Source organism: Nycticebus coucang, chromosome 7 (genome assembly GCF_027406575.1).
Source record: "Nycticebus coucang isolate mNycCou1 chromosome 7, mNycCou1.pri, whole genome shotgun sequence".
Lineage (NCBI taxonomy): Eukaryota > Metazoa > Chordata > Mammalia > Primates > Lorisidae > Nycticebus > Nycticebus coucang.
The window spans coordinates 57,712,888-57,731,830 of NC_069786.1; the positions used below are offsets into that span (position 1 = coordinate 57,712,888).

Here is an 18,943-nt window from a genome sequence, read left to right on the forward strand (position 1 = left end):
CCTGGGTAACCTAGGCCAAAGCACACAGACCTCAATCTTTTCATGTAAATAATACTACCCTGTTTCCCCAAAAATAAGACATTCTCCAAAAATAAGACCTACCTACAGGAAAGATAAGACGTCCCCTGAAAATAAGACCTAGCGCATCTTTGGGAGCACACCTTAAAATAAGACACTGTCTTATTTTCGGGAAAACAGGGTACCTATTTTGAAGATTACATGTAAAAGTAACTATGCCATTATAATTATTCTGTTATGCTTTAGCAAACATCTGCTTTCATGTGATTTTTGTGTTTTGTTTATATATTTTTTATTGATGTCTCCCCTCGTCTCTTTTTATATTATTCCTTTGCTTAATTAATTTTAGTTAATAAGAAAAACTAAATACTGTGTTCAGTCCTTCATAAATCAGAAGTCAAAATTGACTATTAATTTTAGAAAATATTCGGTGATTTAATGGTTTTAAATAATTTTTTTTTACTAAATTATCCTTTCTATATGCATATATTATCTTTAATGTGTTTGCTTAGTGATCTAATGACCTATCTTCAAATTAAACAGGGACTTTTTATAAAATGACCTTTATCCTTTGGGTATATACCCAGCAATGGCAGTGAGACTACTGGATCAAATTATAGGTCTACTTTAAGTTTTTTGATGTATCTCCATATGATCATCCATGGAGGTTGTACTAGTTTGCAGTCCCCTCAACAGTGTGTAAGAGTTCCTTTCTCTCCACATCCACATCAGCCTCTGTTGTTTTGTAAAAAGGACACCTGCATTTGAATGTTTGTAGCAGCACAATTCACAATAGCATAGATTTAGAAACAACCCAAGTGCCCACTAATACATGAATGGCTTCATAAAATGTGGTATATACCTAATATGGAATACTACTCAGCCAAAAGGAAAAATGGTGATCTAGTATCTTTTGTGACAACCTAATGATCATCGACCATGATGATAGCAGCAACAATTCCCAAACCACCTAAATATATACTAGGTACCTCGTACATATCATATCTATCTATGTAATTAGGTCATTTATTATGACAATAGCTCTAGTAAGTAAACATTTTCACCCACATTTTACATCTGAGGAAACCAAGATTTAGAGTGGGTAAGTAATTTGCCCTTGGTCATAGAGCCGGTAAATGATAGTGCTAACATAAAGGCCTGTGTTCTATGACTGTGTACAACCAACCTTGGCTTTAGAAACAACCTGCATTAATCAATGCCTATTACCGCATCTCTGCAGTTAGAAGGAGATAATATAGTACATCTTAGAGACATGTCTGGTGTCTCTATGTTCCTTTTCCTGGAGCTCCTGTTTCTGCTGTCACGGAGATCATGACAACTGCCCATAGTATCTACAATTCCTTATCCCACTTCCTTAAAACATTTGTTACCAACTTTCTCATTGGAGCTCCCTGCCCTCTTTGAGGCCTACTCCCAAGCAAGCCCAGCTGGGGAGTCCTCTAATCTCCCTTAGTAAAAGCAAGGGAATGTCTGCATTGAGCAACTCAAGTAGAGATTTGTTTTGTTTTGTTTTTTATATAATTTACATATCTCTTAGAAGAATGACTAAATGGTGGTAAAGTATTTTGACTAAGTTCCTGATGTAATAGACAAAAGAGAGACTATTGCTTAGGCACAGACGTTTACTAAGTAGAAACTATAAGGTATTTTCCTATAGTAATAATTTTAGAAATGGCTGTTAGGTCTTACAGTTCTATTAATATCACCAATAACTTTTAAGTTATGTAATGTCTGTGGGTTAACCTGGGAGATTAACCACCATTTATGAAATGGTTCCATAAGAAAATGCTTTCTGAAGGGAAAATACCAAGTTTATGAGTGAAATTTCGAAAACATTTTATAAATTGAAGTTAATTTCCAAGGCTATTAATTTTTTGGTTATTTTTGCTTGTATCTTCTCCTTAGTTTATAAAAGTATAAGTATGAAGTCAGAAATTGTGTTTTCTATTACATAATAGTCCCTCTGTTTCTAGTCTTTATTCTTCTAGCTGCTCTCACCCCAATCCAGCATTCAGCTTGGTATCTTATAAGTAATAGGTACTGAAAGAATTTATGTATTGATTATTAGATTTTTAACAGGACTACCACTCATCACAAACACTATAACCTTAGAGACCTCAGGTTTTCATTTCAACCTAGCTTTAAATTCTGAATTATATAGCAAAAGTATAAATGAATTTTAGAATTTGAATTAAATATCTCCTTTCATTTTAATTGATATGATTATACAATATTAACTGAAGTGGGTGAATATTTTAATGATAAGAATTGATGGTTATCATTTTTCGACTTGACTTATAATGTAGGGGGAAAATGGTTGTTATAAGGACCTCTCCTTCTAGGAAACACTATAAGCTAGCAATATATCTATTTTGATTTTTGGAAATAATCTGTTGTAGAATAGTTTAGGCAGACCTAACTACCTGTCTGTCAGATGCAGGAATGTTGTGAGTGGGGAAGAAGAATCCATTGTACATTAGCTTGAGTACAGTGACAAAAAGCTACTTCGTTCGGGCGGCGCCTGTAGCTCAGTGAGTAGGGCGCCGGCCCCATATGCCAAGGGTGGCAGGTTCAAACTGAGCCCCGGCCAAACTGCAACCAAAAAATAGCCAGGTGTTGTGGTGGGCGCCTGTAGTCCCAGCTGCTTGGGAGGCTGAGGCAACAGAATCACGTAAGCCGAAGAGTTTGAGGTTGCTGTGAGCTGTGTGACCTCATGGCACTCTACCCCAGGGCGGTACAGTGAGACTCTGTCTCTACAAAAAAAAACATACTATTTTCTCTTTTCAGGTGTAACTGTGTCGAACCACATAATCCCAGCAATGATACATTGAAGGAATGGAGGGAGTCCAATATTTCTGCCTCTGACATAATTTGGGAGAACTTAACTGTGTCAGTAAGTAAAACATTGAAAAACAAGTCATATCTTGAGTCATTACTGTAAGGGCTTTTGTTCACATTTTGAATCAATTGTTGCCACTAAGGTAAATTTGTTTTGAATGCATAATGTTATAAAAGTGATAGATTTGTTTTAATTTTAATTTGGTCCATTTCAGATATGTATCAGTAAACCAGAGTGACCTTTCATGATTAAATTAAAGTGTTTCTAATAGCAGAACTGAATCACTCTAAAAGCCCACATATACAGACTGATATGACTGAAATGAAATGAAAGCACATTAAATACGAGTGGTGTTGACCTAAATGAAACCATATGGCAGAACTAAGTCTGCCTTCTGTGTAAAGAACTCAGAATGCTTTTACTTTGCTCTGTAATACTGCTCCAGATGTTCAGAACATGCTGGGGTGGGGGATGTTTTTAATATTTTAGTGTAAATACTAAAGGCTTTGGGAAGAACAAAAGTCGCTTTTCTTCCCAAAATTCTAGTACCTCTCTTAACAAAATCTTTCTCATTTTCATTATCTTCCACTCAATAAAGGGAATAGAAACATATTTTACCTGCAACAATTAAGTCCAGTACCTTTGTTTTTTCTCTAATTAGTGATTTCTTTTTTTCTCATAGCTGCGTTTTTCTCAATTTTTCTCAATCTATTATGATATTTGTACTTTTCTTATATATATTTCCATCCTTTACTTCCATTTAATAAAATCTTATAATTTGAAAAAGTATTCTGATTTTATATTAAAATTCAAGTGGCCCTAGTTTCTTTTCTGTTCTTCCCTGTCACGAACATCATTACAGTCCAAAGCTTCTGCCACTTTATTTACCTGTGTAAGCTCAAATTTTATCCATCAGCAAAACGGATAAACAACTCTTGTGTTCTGTTATTGTTAATGTTTATTCTGTTCCATCTATTTTCCCTAGAAAAATAACATTGCTAGGCTGCTTCTACTCAAAGAGCCATTTAAATTGAACAATAAAAGAAATTTGAGCTGATCAAGAAAGAATGCTATGGTCATTCAGACTTTAGACATAGGATCGAGGTGGATTCATTCAGTAGTGGGTCTTTTACTTATACTCCCCTTTTGTAAACTGTATTATGTCCATAAGGTCCTTGTGTCCTTTGTCTTCATGTTCCTTAAAACTAAATAATCCATCTGGATGAGTGGTTCACACCTGTAATTCTAGGCAAGCGGATCCCTTGAACTCAGGAGTTTGAAACCAACCTGAGCAAGAACAAGACTTTGTTTCTACTAAAAATAGGAAATTAGCCAGGTATTGTAGCAGGCACCTGTAGTTCCAGTTACTCAGGAGGCTGAGACAGGAGAATTGCTTGAACCTAGGAGTTTGGGGTTGCTATAAGCTAGGCTGAGGCCAAGGCACTCTAGTGTGGGGCAACATTGTCAGACTGTCTCAAAAAAGTAAAAACAAAGACACCCAACATCTAAATAATGCCTTCTGTAAATGATTTAACATGATAATTTATTATATGTGTTTTAGATTTTCTAATAGTTTAAAATTAAATATAATATGATTCTATGTATTAGCATATCCTTAATAATAACCTTCCAAGAGACAGACTTATAGCATAGTTGATCTGCCTAACTATGAATTAATTTTAGATATTAAAAGGTCAAGGGATCTTTGAAGTTATGTAGTGTCAATGAAAACTATCTTGTAATCAAAGCAAATGTAGCATTGTGTTTTTTGTATTTTTTTCAAGTTCTATACTAGCTATTCTGGTAGGTATTTTTATATTATTTTTCATTAGAAGTTTTATAATTGATAATTGATCAGAAATAGCCTTTATAACTAAAGGGAATGCTAGTTAATAAAATTATCTTTTAACCTTTTTAAGTCAACAAAGACCTTAAAATTTTTCGTCTTAGTACTTTTTCCTCCTCAGAATAATCAGTCATATACCTACATTAAAAGTACTTTATGAAGGCGGTGCCTGTGGCTCAAAGGGGTAGGGCACTGGCCCCATATGCCGGAGGTGGCAGGTTCAAACCCAGCCCCGGCCAGAAACTGCAAAAAAAAAGTACTTTATTAATATAAAGTACTGAGCAATGGCTATTTTAACTAATTTTCTTCAAGCTGTATAAAAAATTAAATTGGAGTGTATTATTGAAAAGCTAATTTTGTAATAAAGTCTACAAACTGAAAAAAAAATAAAACAGTGATATAAATTTAATTTACAGTTATTTATTTGGCAGACCTAGGATTGTTTTATTGACTTGTTACATATCTCATGAATTATGTTTTATTCCTTGCCAACTCAGCAAGGGCAAAGACCTGAAGCTTTCTTTGATTCCCCTAACCTGCAATACACATATGCTTAGTAGATGTTAAATATTTGAAATGCTCAATGATAATTTTGAAAAATAGTTTCATCTCACATATTTACTACTTAGTGCAAATATTTATGACAAACTAGAATACTTAGAATTAGGTATTTTTAGCAGTATCTTGAAATAGGCCATTATAAAGAACCTTTAAAATTTAAAGATTTAAAATATTTACAAGCCTTTAACTAGCAATTAGTTAAGAACTGTTTCAATGACTGAAATACATATTTAGCTTGTACAAATATAAGGGGCAGAACACTAATTCCAACTTTAATTTCTTATTTTATCAAACGTAATTTTTGCCAACTTATAGAATTGTTGAAACTTAAAATGTGTTTGAAGAGTAATTAGTAGAAATCAGTTTGTCAACAAGCATTTTTTGAGTACCCATTCATTGCAAGTGAAACCATATGTTAGACTAAAAAGAAGAAAGCAGGATTTGGATTTGGTTTTCACTTCTAAATTTCAGGGCATGTTCTTTATGTGTGTGCACACGTAAATGTGTGTGTGTGCATGTACACGTGCATTGTGCCTGCATTAGGGGTCAATTAGGGTAAACCTGAAAATAAATGTCAAATTTAATAGGTCATAATTTTTCTTTTTTGAAATTAACTCCCCGTTTCTTCCAAAAAAAGAAAAATAAAGAACATTTTCAAATTTGCTGTGAAGTAACTAGGTAGGCCAATGGCAACTTATGATAGAGTAGAAGACAGTGATCCTTTAAATAGCATCTTTGTTCTGAAAAATTGAGACCGAGACTCAGCCAAATCCAAGGATCATTTAGACTATTTTTATACCTGCACAAATGACTGAAGATGCTCACAAATGTGTAGATAATGTGTTTATCGTGGAACTTTTAGTTCCTGCCTGTTATCTGGTAATTTTGTTCATCCATTGTCTTGCTTGGTGATCGGTGTGCTCGCATCTCTAGACAGGCGCAGGAGAAGGGGCTAAAAAACACAAGGATTCATTTTTGCTTCTTTATCTATTTTTATGGAGTTTTGAAAGAAGGAAAATTAAAGCTATAATTAAGGCCTAGGGGATTTTTCTGTGGTTTTTCAATTATCCAAGCTATAGTTCTCTATGTTAGCTTAGCGGGGATAATGAGAATTCAACTTTAGCTATCATGGAAGGTTTTTGCAGTTAGATTAGAAAAGGAAACAGATTCTTTTACACAATTATAAGGTGTAATAACTATATTTCTCAAGAATCTTAAGTCTAGGGTGGCTAGCTACTTCAAGTAGATTTAAATAGTTGTTTGCTTGTTGGTAACAATGTAGCTATTTGTGATTTATTTTAGAATCTTTGGAAGGCACTTGTCTTCTGCTATACAGGGATTACAGGGCCTTATGCCAGATTCATCAGGCAGGCTCTGTGCTGGTGATCCATCTAAAAGTCCGTAGTTTTCTGTAACATCTGTCTGTACAATTCAATTTTTGTTCAGGTCCAGCATATCTCAAGGACTAATGAGGTCACTGGATCATTTAAACCATTCTTTTCTGTGTATTGAAATAAAAAAGAAATACTTTAGTAATCTAAATTTTAAATAAAATAAAAGAAACCAAAGTGAGTTTAAAAGAATTTTTTTCTTTCAAAATAGTTTTTAATGTTTTTCTTAGAGGAAGAAAATTTTTGTGACTCTGCTGCCACCTCATGGCGAAGATGGTAATTAGACGTGATTCTTTAGGGACTTAAAGAAATACAGTACCAGAAAAAAAAAAAACAGGGAAGTCATAGTAAACATGGGCTTTGCCTTGCTGTGTGGTGATTTTTTCTCGTTTGTTCTTTAACTCAAGTTCAATAGCCTGATCTTTGACTCACAGTTTAACTTCGGTAATTATATACAATAGGCTTTCTTGTTGCTTTTCTCATCTTTCTTGGTAGCTTTTGGACTGGATAATTCTACAAAATCACTGTTCTTCTTTAATACATAATAACATTCCTTCTCCGGAATCCTATTTTCACCACAGCTCTGCTGTCACTCAACAGTGGTGAGGCCACAACAAGTTATTGAACATCTCCTCAGTTTCCTCAGACAAGAAATAGAAATAGAAATAATACTATCAACCTATTTTGCAGAGTTGGTATGAAAAACAAAAGGATATATTTAAGTGACTTGCCATAGTGTCTGACCTCAGTAACCATTTACTATCAACTGTGCCATACTTTCAATAATTTTGGTGAATTTAGGAACTTAGAAGATACTAATACTAATACACTAATAGAATACATACTAATTGGGAAATTAATTAGTTTTAAAGATTTAAGTTGAAAATTTTAAAATGGCTCATGTTCAAATTCTACATAATATAAATCTTTGATATTTTTCAGTACCTATGCTGATAAAATTTGAAAAGCATTATGTAATGTTCTTTAAATCACTGTGAGAGTCATCAAGGAAAAGCTTCAACATCTCATTGCAGTTGATCAGAAGATATTAGTTTGCTGAAAGAAATGCATACAGTTCTTTTCTTAATAGTTCCATTTGTTGTACTTCCTCGGGCAGGAATGCAAGTTGTTGCATGGAGAGTATGTTGGAAGAGCCTGTGGCCACGACCATCCGTATGTCCCAGATGTTCTATTTTGGTCAGTGATTCTGTTCTTTTCCACAGTTACTCTTTCAGCCACCCTGAAGCAGTTCAAGACTAGCCGGTATTTTCCAACCAAGGTATTCAGACTATTTAATTTTTCTTATCTAATTGTAAACTAACACACAACATGTTATGAAATCCTACATGATTTAGGATAAAAGAAAGAACAATTGCTATAATAAAGGGAGCCACTGAAAGGCTTTTTTGTGCGTGGGTTGCCGGGTTAGGGGTAGGGTGAGGTGAGGGGGTGACAAGAAAGCATTTTGCGATGCAGGTGCCAGGAGTGCATGTGTCTGTAGGTTTTCCTCCTCACTGAGACCCCCAAGGCTCAACTCCCACTTTCCCACTGAGGTTTTTCGGAGCTTCACAGCACACATTGTGTTACTGATTGTCATTTTCTTGCCCAGTGAACAGTGGGAACTATTCCAGCATGACAGATACCTCAGAGGAACCTATGCTACATGCTCTAATTGGGAAAGCCCCCACAAGACTCATTGGAACACTGTTCTCTTTTTCAGTGTTTAAAGCGTCAGTCGCTCCCCCAACCCACCACGTTTGCATCTGCATATTTGGAAAGGAAAGTAAACAGAGAAACAGCTTAGTTCAATATTTAACACTGCAAAGTAACACCTATAATGTCTGATTCCGCCAAAAAAGGGGGGGAAAAAAGAAAAGAAACAAGGAAACAAGCTTTTTAGGGAAGAGCTATAGATTATAATCAAAATTACACACTGGGAAAATGTTTCAAGAACTGTTCCTTCCACAGAGGGCTTCTTTTTTTGTCACCTCCTCCTTCCCTAAGGTATAAGATTTTTCTGCCAAAACCATAGTCTGATGAATGCAATTTTTTTTTTTATAAATTGAAACAATATCTCAAGCATTTTGTGTATATGTCAAAAGGCAGATCAAAAGAAACCAGATCGTGTTGATAATTGTAAGAGAGTATTTGCTCAAAATTGGCTTTATAAATGAAAAATGGCTTTCAAAACTGGCTTATGTGGAAAAAAATTTTTAATTTGCCCACTCCAACTGCCATACTTATAGATAAACTAAAACATTATGCTTCTTCAATAAAAATATATAATTTTTATCTTACCATACTTGAGGTTTATATATTAAAATAATATTTATGTGAGAAAGACCCCTAAAATTCAGCCAAATTCTGCCCATTACACTTCATTCTGTGTTCTAAATATTCATACACTTGAGTTCATAATAAACTTCGATTTTAAATAAATATCGAAAATAGCACAACCATCATGGAGCTATCCCATAATGCCTCATTCTGGAAAGTTTGAGTGCCTACCAATCTTAACGACAGCAACACATAAACATACATTCAGGTTCTGACAGAGCTAATGGTAATCTTATAGTATGCATAAAAATAATATTATGATATTATGTCATAAAGTGTTTATAATGTGTGACTCTAGATTACTTTCCTGAGTATTTCTCAATATTTATAGCTCCTTCAAGTGACAAGTGTTTTCATTATTTTTAGGTTCGATCCATAGTGAGTGACTTTGCTGTTTTTCTTACAATTCTGTGTATGGTTTTAATTGACTATGCTATTGGGATCCCATCTCCAAAACTGCAAGTACCAAGTGTTTTCAAGGTGAATTCATCCTAGCACTTAATGTCTATCTCTCTATATTTATAGTCTAATCCTCATTTAAATGATGTCTATAATCCCAGTACTTATGATTTTCATGAAAATTATTGAATACAGATTAGTAAAGCAGAAAATAAAATATACAACATGACTAAAATTTTGGTCTCATATTAAAAGAATAAGAATTACAAAATATAAAACCTAACGGTTTTTTTGAAAAAAATTTCCTGTCAACTGTCCCAGTTGATGTATCTATATACAACACTAATAACAAATAAGGAAATATTTCAAAACTAAGGGAAATGCATTATCTTGAATTGCATAGCAGTTAGGACTAGAAAAATAGATAAAGATAGGACTGGAATAGTAATTTTGAACATGCTAGTAATGAGATACAGGTTGAGTATCCCTTATCAAAAATGCTTGGGCCCAAAAGTGTTTCAGATGGTTTTGGATTTTGAATTGTTTGAAAATACATAATGAGATATGTTAGGGATGAAATCCAAGTCTAAAACAAAATCCATTTATGTTTGTATCTAATTTATACATATAGGTTGAAGGTGATTTTATGCTATATTTTTAATAATATATGTGACCTGTCACATAAGGTCAGGGGTGGAATTTAACACTTGTGGCATTATGTTGAAGCTCAAAACGTTTGGATGTTGGAGCATTTCAGATTTTTGGAGTATGCTCAAGCTGTAGTGACCTTGGGCCAGTTCCTTATCCTGAGATGAGTTTTCTCATCTATGAAATGGGGACTCCTCATAGCGTCATTGTCAGAAGGAGTTCCTCTAAGATTCAGCCCAGAACCAGCCATGTTTGGGACCCTTCCTTAAGCCTCTGATGTGAGCAAGTGTCTTTCCCCCTTTTCCATACAGTAGCCTGTGCACACATCAAAATAAAATTATGACATGATTAATATATTCTGCTTATATGTCTGTCTCTGATTCTAAACTGAAGGAAAGCTATGACTTACCTTTGTATCTCAGTTCTAGCACACTGGTTAACATGCTATTTGTAAATGTAAATAAATTTGTCAATAGTAAATATTAATATAATTTCATTTATATAAGTATTAATTAGAAACATAGATATTTTTGAGGCAGTCTGTCAGAGTTCAAATCCCGTCTCTGTCACTTACTAAATTTGGGATCGTGGTAATTTACTGAATTTCTCTCTGCCTCAGTTTTCTTGTCTACAACATCTTCTGTATCAGGGTGTTATAAAGAAAAAATGAGTTAAAATATTTACTGCACCTTATTTACAGTTACCTTATAAGGGCTTTATGAGTAATATTATTATTAATTATAGCCCACTCAGCGCATCAGTTTATAATTAGGACTTTCCTAGTAGTATCGGTAAGACTTAATTGGATTAGGTATCTGTTAATCCAGTTAATAACTATGTATATTCTTTTACTTTTTACAGCCCACCAGAGATGATCGTGGCTGGTTCGTTACACCTTTAGGTCCAAATCCATGGTGGACAGTAATAGCTGCTATTATTCCAGCTTTGCTTTGTACTATTCTCATTTTTATGGATCAACAGATTACAGCTGTTATCATCAATAGAAAAGAGCATAAGCTAAAGGTATATTTCAACATCCAGTTTAACATAAATAATTCCAATTTAACTGACATCAATTAATATTCATTAGACTGCCTATATTCATTTGTTCAGTGAAATATTAAAATAATGTTTTTAGATTCAACTTTTTCTATTGTCTTATAAGATATTTTGTCTTACATTGAGATGAAAATGTATTTGTTTCTAGCACTTGGCTAAACTATAAAGTCTAAGACTTTATCTTAAGGTCTTAAAAAACATCGTCAAAGTTTTAACTTTACCATGTTTAACATATGTTAATTAAATAACAGTCTTTTCTAATGAAGTACAACCATACCAATTTGTCTTACATCAGGGATTTCCCCTGTTCCTCTACTTAACCGTAGGTATATTTATTACATTGAATTAACTGTTGATACAAAATTGTATCTTCAGATAGTCCCCATTTTAATTAATTATTATTCTCCCTGCCCTATAACAACAAAACCCAGACTTTGTTATAGTTTGATATCTTTGAGTTTTATTGCAGATTTTACTAAGTTTTAAAAGTTTTTAAAGAAAGAGAATAACTAAATATGGATGTATCTTACATATTCTGACCCTACCGTTTTGCAATTGTGAATAATCAAAGTTGTTTACTGGTATGCAATTTGCCTGACGTATATAATTTGAATACTATCACTTCCAGGAATATGTTAAATAAAATTAGTGAAATCATTGGATGGTTAAAAATAATCTGAACCAAACCTTGTAACAAAAGAACATGTACAATCTTGTTTTGTTCTAGTGCTATGGGGACATTACCACCTGTCTTCATATACCCTTCCAACTCTAGGAAAGAAATCATTATCAGTGCAAGAGAATTCATATGTGTAGAATTTGATAAGTATGTTAGAGAGATGGAAAAATCCCAGATTAAACTTTTTGATAGGATAATTATATAAATGTAGGAGAGCACACCTATCGAATAAGCCTTACTAAGAGGGAATTTTATGTTGAGAGAACGTGTGTCTATCTTAAAACAAAGGGCACTCTTCATTCTCTTTGTAGAAAGTAACTTACAAGTTCTCAGAACCTTTTTTTAAAAAGTTATCATTCCATTCACTCACAGTTCTTAACAAAATGTTTATTAAGAATATATTTTGCAAAAATATCTCATAAAGTCTTAGAAACTCGACTAGTAGTGTGCCAGGTACCTGTTTAACCTCAGTTTTAAAAAAGAGAGACCCTGATTTATAATGTTTGCCTGTTTCCATGGTGGGGGTGCTCCTCCTGTGGCCCATTTCATGTTATCCAATGTAACAACCACTGGCAGGAAAATTTTTTGAAAATTTAATAATTGCCCCTATGAGTTGACTTCAAAACACTACTGACCTAGGTCATTCAATATTGGTAATTTTGAATTATTTACAGAATTATTTCTTAAAATAAGGAATTCAGATTTCCAAGTTTAATAGTCTATTTAATATTCATAGATTCATTTACTTTTGAAGTTACATAGTGAATTAAATAGATCTAGTTAAAACAAGTTTAAGCACTTTAAGTTGAATATTGTATTTCTAACAAGTAGAAAAACATTTTTCTTAGATATAAGCTTATTTTTTAAGATGCAACATCTCTATTTTTCTGATTATGAAGTAGTACAGATAATATTTAAAAAGTTAAAAGACAAAAATGAAAAACAGTACAATTTTATTACCTAGAGATAATATTGTTTACATTTTGATGCATACCCAAATATGTATTTTCATAATATAATACATAGGGCACTCATGTTTTCATGTCAGGACCTTATCGTGGCAATCATCTCATATCAATGTATATGACTTATCATTTTTAATTGCTAGATATATTTCATCATATGACATATGTCTAAAAATGAACGTAAAAAGTCCTGTTTTAGGAAAGTAGGCTATATTATCACTGGCTAAATAGTATTCCATGGTATACATACACCACAGTTTATTAATCCATTCAGGGGTTAATGAGCACTTGTAAGCTATATTATCATTGTTTACCTTTCAAAGAATGATTTTTTTAATTAGATCATAACTGTGTAGATTACTGCATTTATGGGGTACAATGTGCTGATTTTATAGTTGGAACATTTACATCAAACTGGTTGACCCGGCCTTTATAGTTAGGCAGAAATCCCACTGATTTCACTACAAAACTCTCCTGGTTGTAAAGGCTGTTAGTTAAACGGGTTTGGCCAGCATTTTTTTCTAGTTATTAAGGGAATCACATTAAAACAAATTCAGAAGTAAAGGAAGATTTGCTGAGGGCGTTCTTACCTTTTGGTCGTTCTGGGTCCGTGCTCTTTCCAGGTCTCTCAGTCTTGTAAGTCCCACAGCGCTGGCTCTACATGAACCAACAAATGTCCTTGACAGAGCTCCAAATTGACAATATTTTCCTCTTTTTCATATAGTGTAGAATAACTAAAATGTAGTAAAGCATTCTTTAAGTGGACCTTTCCAGAGCTTATCTTATAGAATTAAAAACAGAGCTAAAGAATTTTATATTTTTGTCACTGAAATAAACCTAACATAATGAGGCTACATTACTAAACCTTTCTTATTGTTTAAATAAATGATCATGTAGTTCAAAGGTTCATTTTTTTTTTTTTTTTTTTGTAGAGACAGAGTCTCACTTTATGGCCCTCGGTAGAGTGCCGTGGCCTCACGCAGCTCACAGCAAAGGTTCAAATATTTGCCCTTTTACAGCCTGGATTGAGTAGATGATAGAGCAAATCTAAATTAATCAGAAACTCTGCTATATTGTCACAGGCAGGAGAGTCAGTCTGTTCTTGGCCGTGGTGAGTCTGAATACTCCATGCTTCTCCTTGGCCATGGATATTTGCAAAGCAAGTTACTTCCAGGGAAGACATATTTTAGTGGCATGAAACTCTTTTTGGGCCTATAGCCCTTGACTCCAATAAGCTTCAGTAAAGTGTGGTCTGACGCTGATTATTTTCCCATTCACTACAACAAAATCATTTTCTCAGAACTTTATTCACTCCACTCAGAGTAACAGTTTGTTCCATAGTCATTTTCTCCACATGTTGCTTCACCAAAATGTTTGCAAAGTCTCCTGGCCTTGACTTGAACCACATTTGCACTAAAAGATGCGTTTTTGGAGTGTATCCCCAGACCACAACTTAACTGCTTGTGAAAACCATTTTCAACTTTTGATAATTTTCTTTTCTCATATGAAACCCCCTTTTTGCCTTCTCTGGAGCCTTCCCCAGAATTGTTTAGTCAATCATGCTTTCTAGTTTCTGTATCAAGCACCTGGTAGACTCCACATCATGTATCCAAGTCTACATCATATGTATAAATCAACTTAGAATTCCTCATTTTGTTTTTTCTTTCCCCAAACTTGTATTTTAGATCTTTTCACTTTTTCTTCACCTCTACTGCCAAAACTAATAATTTTCTTTTTTTTGGATAAAGTTTCTCATGCCAGTAAATATGCTTTTATCATTTTGTGACTGTTGCTTCATACACAATAAAGCTGTGTTGCTCTGCTTTTATTTAAGCCCAACTCACTAAGTGATTACATCCCAAGAATGAGGGAGCTCAAAATTAGCAAATGCCAACTCACTGCTCTCATGATACTTTGGGTGGTTCTAGAGAGAAAGAAACTGCAAATGTAAAAATATAGTATATATGTTTTATGTATATATATATATGTATATATGCATACATAAATCCATACTCTCTCTAGCATTTTGTTTGTTTCTTCCATAAAGAAGTAGACTAGGCATAGGTCAATTGAATCCCTTTGAAAAGCATTCAAAAAAAATCTGCTTGGTTTTTTTCTTAAACACATTCACTAAAAGTGAAAAGAAACACAGATATTATCTTACAGAAAGGAAAGTTTCTGTTAAGACACAACTATGGGATTTCTACATGTTTCTGTAGACAGTTCAGACTTCTTTTGACATCATTTTTAATAAACAGCAATACAATCCCAGATTACTTGAGTAAATGAATGCATTTGCAACATTCATTTGGCACTACATTCTCTTGATGATTATGGCATTTGATATGTTCTTTTTTGCCCTCTTTGTCAGCCTGGTTCTTCATGTCAATCTATAGTCTTTTATGTGGTTAACTTGACAGATGCAGGAAATTGCTGCCAAGCTTTGAAATGCATTTTTTCAGCAGTGGCATCTGGGTATCAGATGGTCCTCTTGGCTGGCCTCTTGTCTTGCTGCATGTTGGTTTTAGTGGGGTCTGGTGTAGCATCACCTGTTGCTATGCTCCCTTTTCCTCCCATATGTCCATTTCCCGTGATTCATGGATGAATGTGAAAATAAAAGCTCTAGTTCTGTCTTTATTTGAGAAAAAAATCTACAGAAATATGTTAGGAGGTGCAGAGTTCTCTCTCTGACAAAGGGATACTTCCCTTTGGCTGGCATGCCTCTCAGCTAATAATTTGGTTACAAAGACCAAGTTTTTAAAGACATTTTAAAATGAAAGGCAAGAAGGATGCTGATTAATTAGTGCAAGTGCCAGAACTGCTTTATTGCCTTTGGTTTGCATTAAATCAAGTTTCTCCCATTGTTGCACAATATAATCAGGGGGAAATTACATTTTTGTTTTCATTATACATATATTTGTGCATTTCAAAGCTAGCCTTCTAAATTTATAAAGGAAATGATTCCCTCCAAAAGGATTATTTTGTGCACTGCCTACAATCCTGACTCTCACTGTTTATACTTGTATCATATTTTTAAAACACTCAATAAGAGCTACAGGAAATAATACCATAAGGAAGTCCTCCCTCACGTTATTAAGCTGCAGTGAACTTGGACCCTTAAAGGTCCAAGGTGTGGTAAAAAACGTAAGTCCTGCTTTCAGGGCCCTCATCCTCTGCCCTCCTCTGATATTTGTCACAGCAACCAACAATGCTTACATCTTCTTTCATTTTCTATTAACAATGCCACAGCTTTGCAAAATAGCTCCAAGGGCACCATTCACATTGCACTCTCTCCAAGGCAGGGGTTTGGGTAGACAGGTCATTCTTTGTTCGACATCCTCACTCCAGACTGGCTAAGACAAAACACTTCTCAAACTGCTTGACATTGTCTTTTAAGGGACCAAAACTAAAGTTCTATTCTGTGGAACTACGTCTTCTAAAATGTTTTGCTAAAAGGCCAAGAAGCTATATTATGCCCCCGATAAAACTTCTTCCTATGCCTTTTTGGTTATCCTGACACCAGGATATTTCTCTTTCCACTCTACAGCTCTTACAGATGAAATTCTTTCTTGAGCTACTTGCAGAAGACAAGTTTCCAGAGTCACAGTCATCAGAGAAACTTAAGTGTAGACATTTTGGGGAACTGTAGCATTGCCTTAGCCAAGCTGATCCCATGAAAGGCATCGCTGAATTGGTGACAACACAGGAGGAAAAGGTCCCTAGGTGGATTTCTCCCATTATCTCCTCACTATCATCTCTTGAACTTTTATAATTTGACTGGGATGAGCAGAGAGGAAAAGAAGTACAATTTAATTTAATAATCCTTTTCTTAATAAAAAGACAACAAAAACTAGATAGCAAAGAGCAGATATTAAAATAACATATATGCAACAAACAGTTTTGTTTCTCACTGTAGGCTATGTAAGTTTTTACATTAACTACAAATTGCTTTAAGTTTGATAAAACTGCCTCTAAGAAAGCCAAAATTATTATTCTAGAAGAGTTGGTAATTTCTGCTTATGATCATAACAAATTTAACTGCTATATTTATTTTAAAATTACACATTAAATTTAATTTTTAGAGATGTTTCAGTGACATCTATTTCACTATTAAAAGTCATTCTGTAACTTTTATTATTTCTTTGTTGTGTGCCAGTGGTTGTACTATAAACTATGGTAAATATTGGAGAAATTATATGATAAGTTGTCTGCTCTCAAGAAACATATAGTTTTATTGAGGTGCTTGGAAATTTATTGTTTGATGACTAGCATAGAATAGTGCCTTTACATTTGCTGAATGTTTACTATATGCAGACATTATTCTAAATAATTTTCAAAATTAAATAATTTAATTCTTAAAGCAATCCAATGAGGTGCTTTCTGTTATTATCAAAGTCATTTTCATATAATTTACTTGACTTGCATTGATTCTAGGCAGTCTGTCACTAGAACCTGTATTCTTAACCACTTTATTATACTCTCTCTCATGAAGTAGTCATTAAAAATTAAAAATAAAAGTTGGAACATACACTCGGCACCTGTGGCTCAAGTGGCTAAGGCGCCAGCCACACACACCTGAGCTGGCGGGTTCAAATCCAGCCTGGGCCTGCCAAACAACACTGATGGCTGCAACCAAAAAAATACCTGGGTGTTGTGGCGGGTGCCTGTAATCTCAGCTACTTGCAGAGGCAGGAGAATTGCTTGAGCCCAGAAATTGTAGGTTGCTGTGAGCTGTGATACCACAGCACTCTACCCAGGGTGACAGCTTGAGGCTCTGTCTCAAATAAAAAAGTTGGAACATAAATTGGCCAAGATGTTGGTCACCTCTGAGGCTTTACAATTCCAATTCCTGTGGGGCATCGAGGGCAAGGGAAATGGTACTTTTCCCCATTTTTGACTTCCCTCCCCAGAACCTCTCCTAATCACTCATTACACCTTTTTTCCCTCCTTTGCATTTCCTGCTTGTTCCTTGAAAGCACTTAACTTTACAACACCTGGAGGTCAGTGACAGTTGAGTAGAATCACAGAGGAGATAGAAAATAAAAACTATCATTTTTAAGGGGAGGCTGAATTTTTCTAGTGCTGACACTGAAACAAATGAGAACAAGATAGCAGCACTGTGTTGACACAAACCTAAATACAGGTAAGGGAGCTTCGGTTCTGTGATACTATTCTTCCCAGTAAAAGTCGCCCACTGAGATAAAAGAGGGTAATTGGAAACTGGATGTTTATCTTTAGGTGCTCTGATATGAAGGGTTCTGGAGTATTGTCAGGAAGTGGTTTCTATTCACAATCAGGCCATTATAAGCTCTGTTGTTGATGGTTTCTTTTCTTTCTTGCTTTCTTTTTTTTAACAGAAAGGTTGTGGGTACCATCTGGATTTATTAATGGTGGCTGTCATGCTCGGTGTGTGCTCCATCATGGGCCTGCCATGGTTTGTGGCTGCCACTGTCCTCTCCATCACTCACGTCAACAGCCTAAAATTGGAATCAGAATGCTCAGCTCCGGGAGAACAACCCAAATTTCTTGGCATTCGGGAGCAAAGGGTTACAGGGCTTATGATTTTTATTCTTATGGGTTCGTCAGTCTTTATGACAAGTATCCTGAAGGTAATTAAATTGGCCTTTATGAATTTGAGAGAAGGTAGAATATATTTATCATTGTTTAGAAATGTCATCTGAATCTAAACTGTACATTTGCAAATAGAGTATTATATGGCATGCAATGAAAGGGATGACTTTCTTTATATAATTCTTCTTAACCTAAAGTAGACAGATTATGTCCTATATTTTAGAATCCTTTACATATATAAAACTTTATTCTTGCAAAATAAAATTTAAGTGTAAATAATAGTAATAATTTTGAAATGATCATCAAACTGTGGGGGAAAGTCACTCATTATTTTTGACAGACTTGTGACCTAAGTTCATTCCAGGCCTACCTAAAGTACAGTTTCTATTTTTTGTCCATGGACAGATATATTAGCAATTAACACTATTTACTATAAGAGAGGTGCAGAGATAAGCATAGTCATGGTCATGGTCATGTACACAGTTTTGTTTTAAATGCTCTAAAAAACAACCACATGGATACCATAATTGTATGTACTTATTTTTTTCACACAATAATTGAAATCCATTTTGAGGAGCATTAAAGGCTAATTATTTTGTCATGTAATTT

The 18,943-nt window shown here is 34.3% G+C and overlaps 1 protein-coding gene across 7 annotated transcripts in view; it reads left to right on the forward strand.

The window, feature by feature from the left end:
• The window catches only part of SLC4A10 (solute carrier family 4 member 10), a 362,931-nt gene that overhangs the window by 317,941 nt on the left and 26,047 nt on the right, over nt 1–18,943 (forward strand). For all 7 annotated transcript variants that reach the window (XM_053596759.1, XM_053596756.1, XM_053596752.1 and 4 more), the window contains 5 exons: nt 2,827–2,932; nt 7,794–7,955; nt 9,380–9,493; nt 10,922–11,083; nt 18,121–18,372. In XM_053596759.1, the coding sequence (XP_053452734.1) occupies nt 2,827–2,932; nt 7,794–7,955; nt 9,380–9,493; nt 10,922–11,083; nt 18,121–18,372 (796 nt within the window). The remainder of the gene's footprint in view (nt 1–2,826; nt 2,933–7,793; nt 7,956–9,379; nt 9,494–10,921; nt 11,084–18,120; nt 18,373–18,943) is intronic.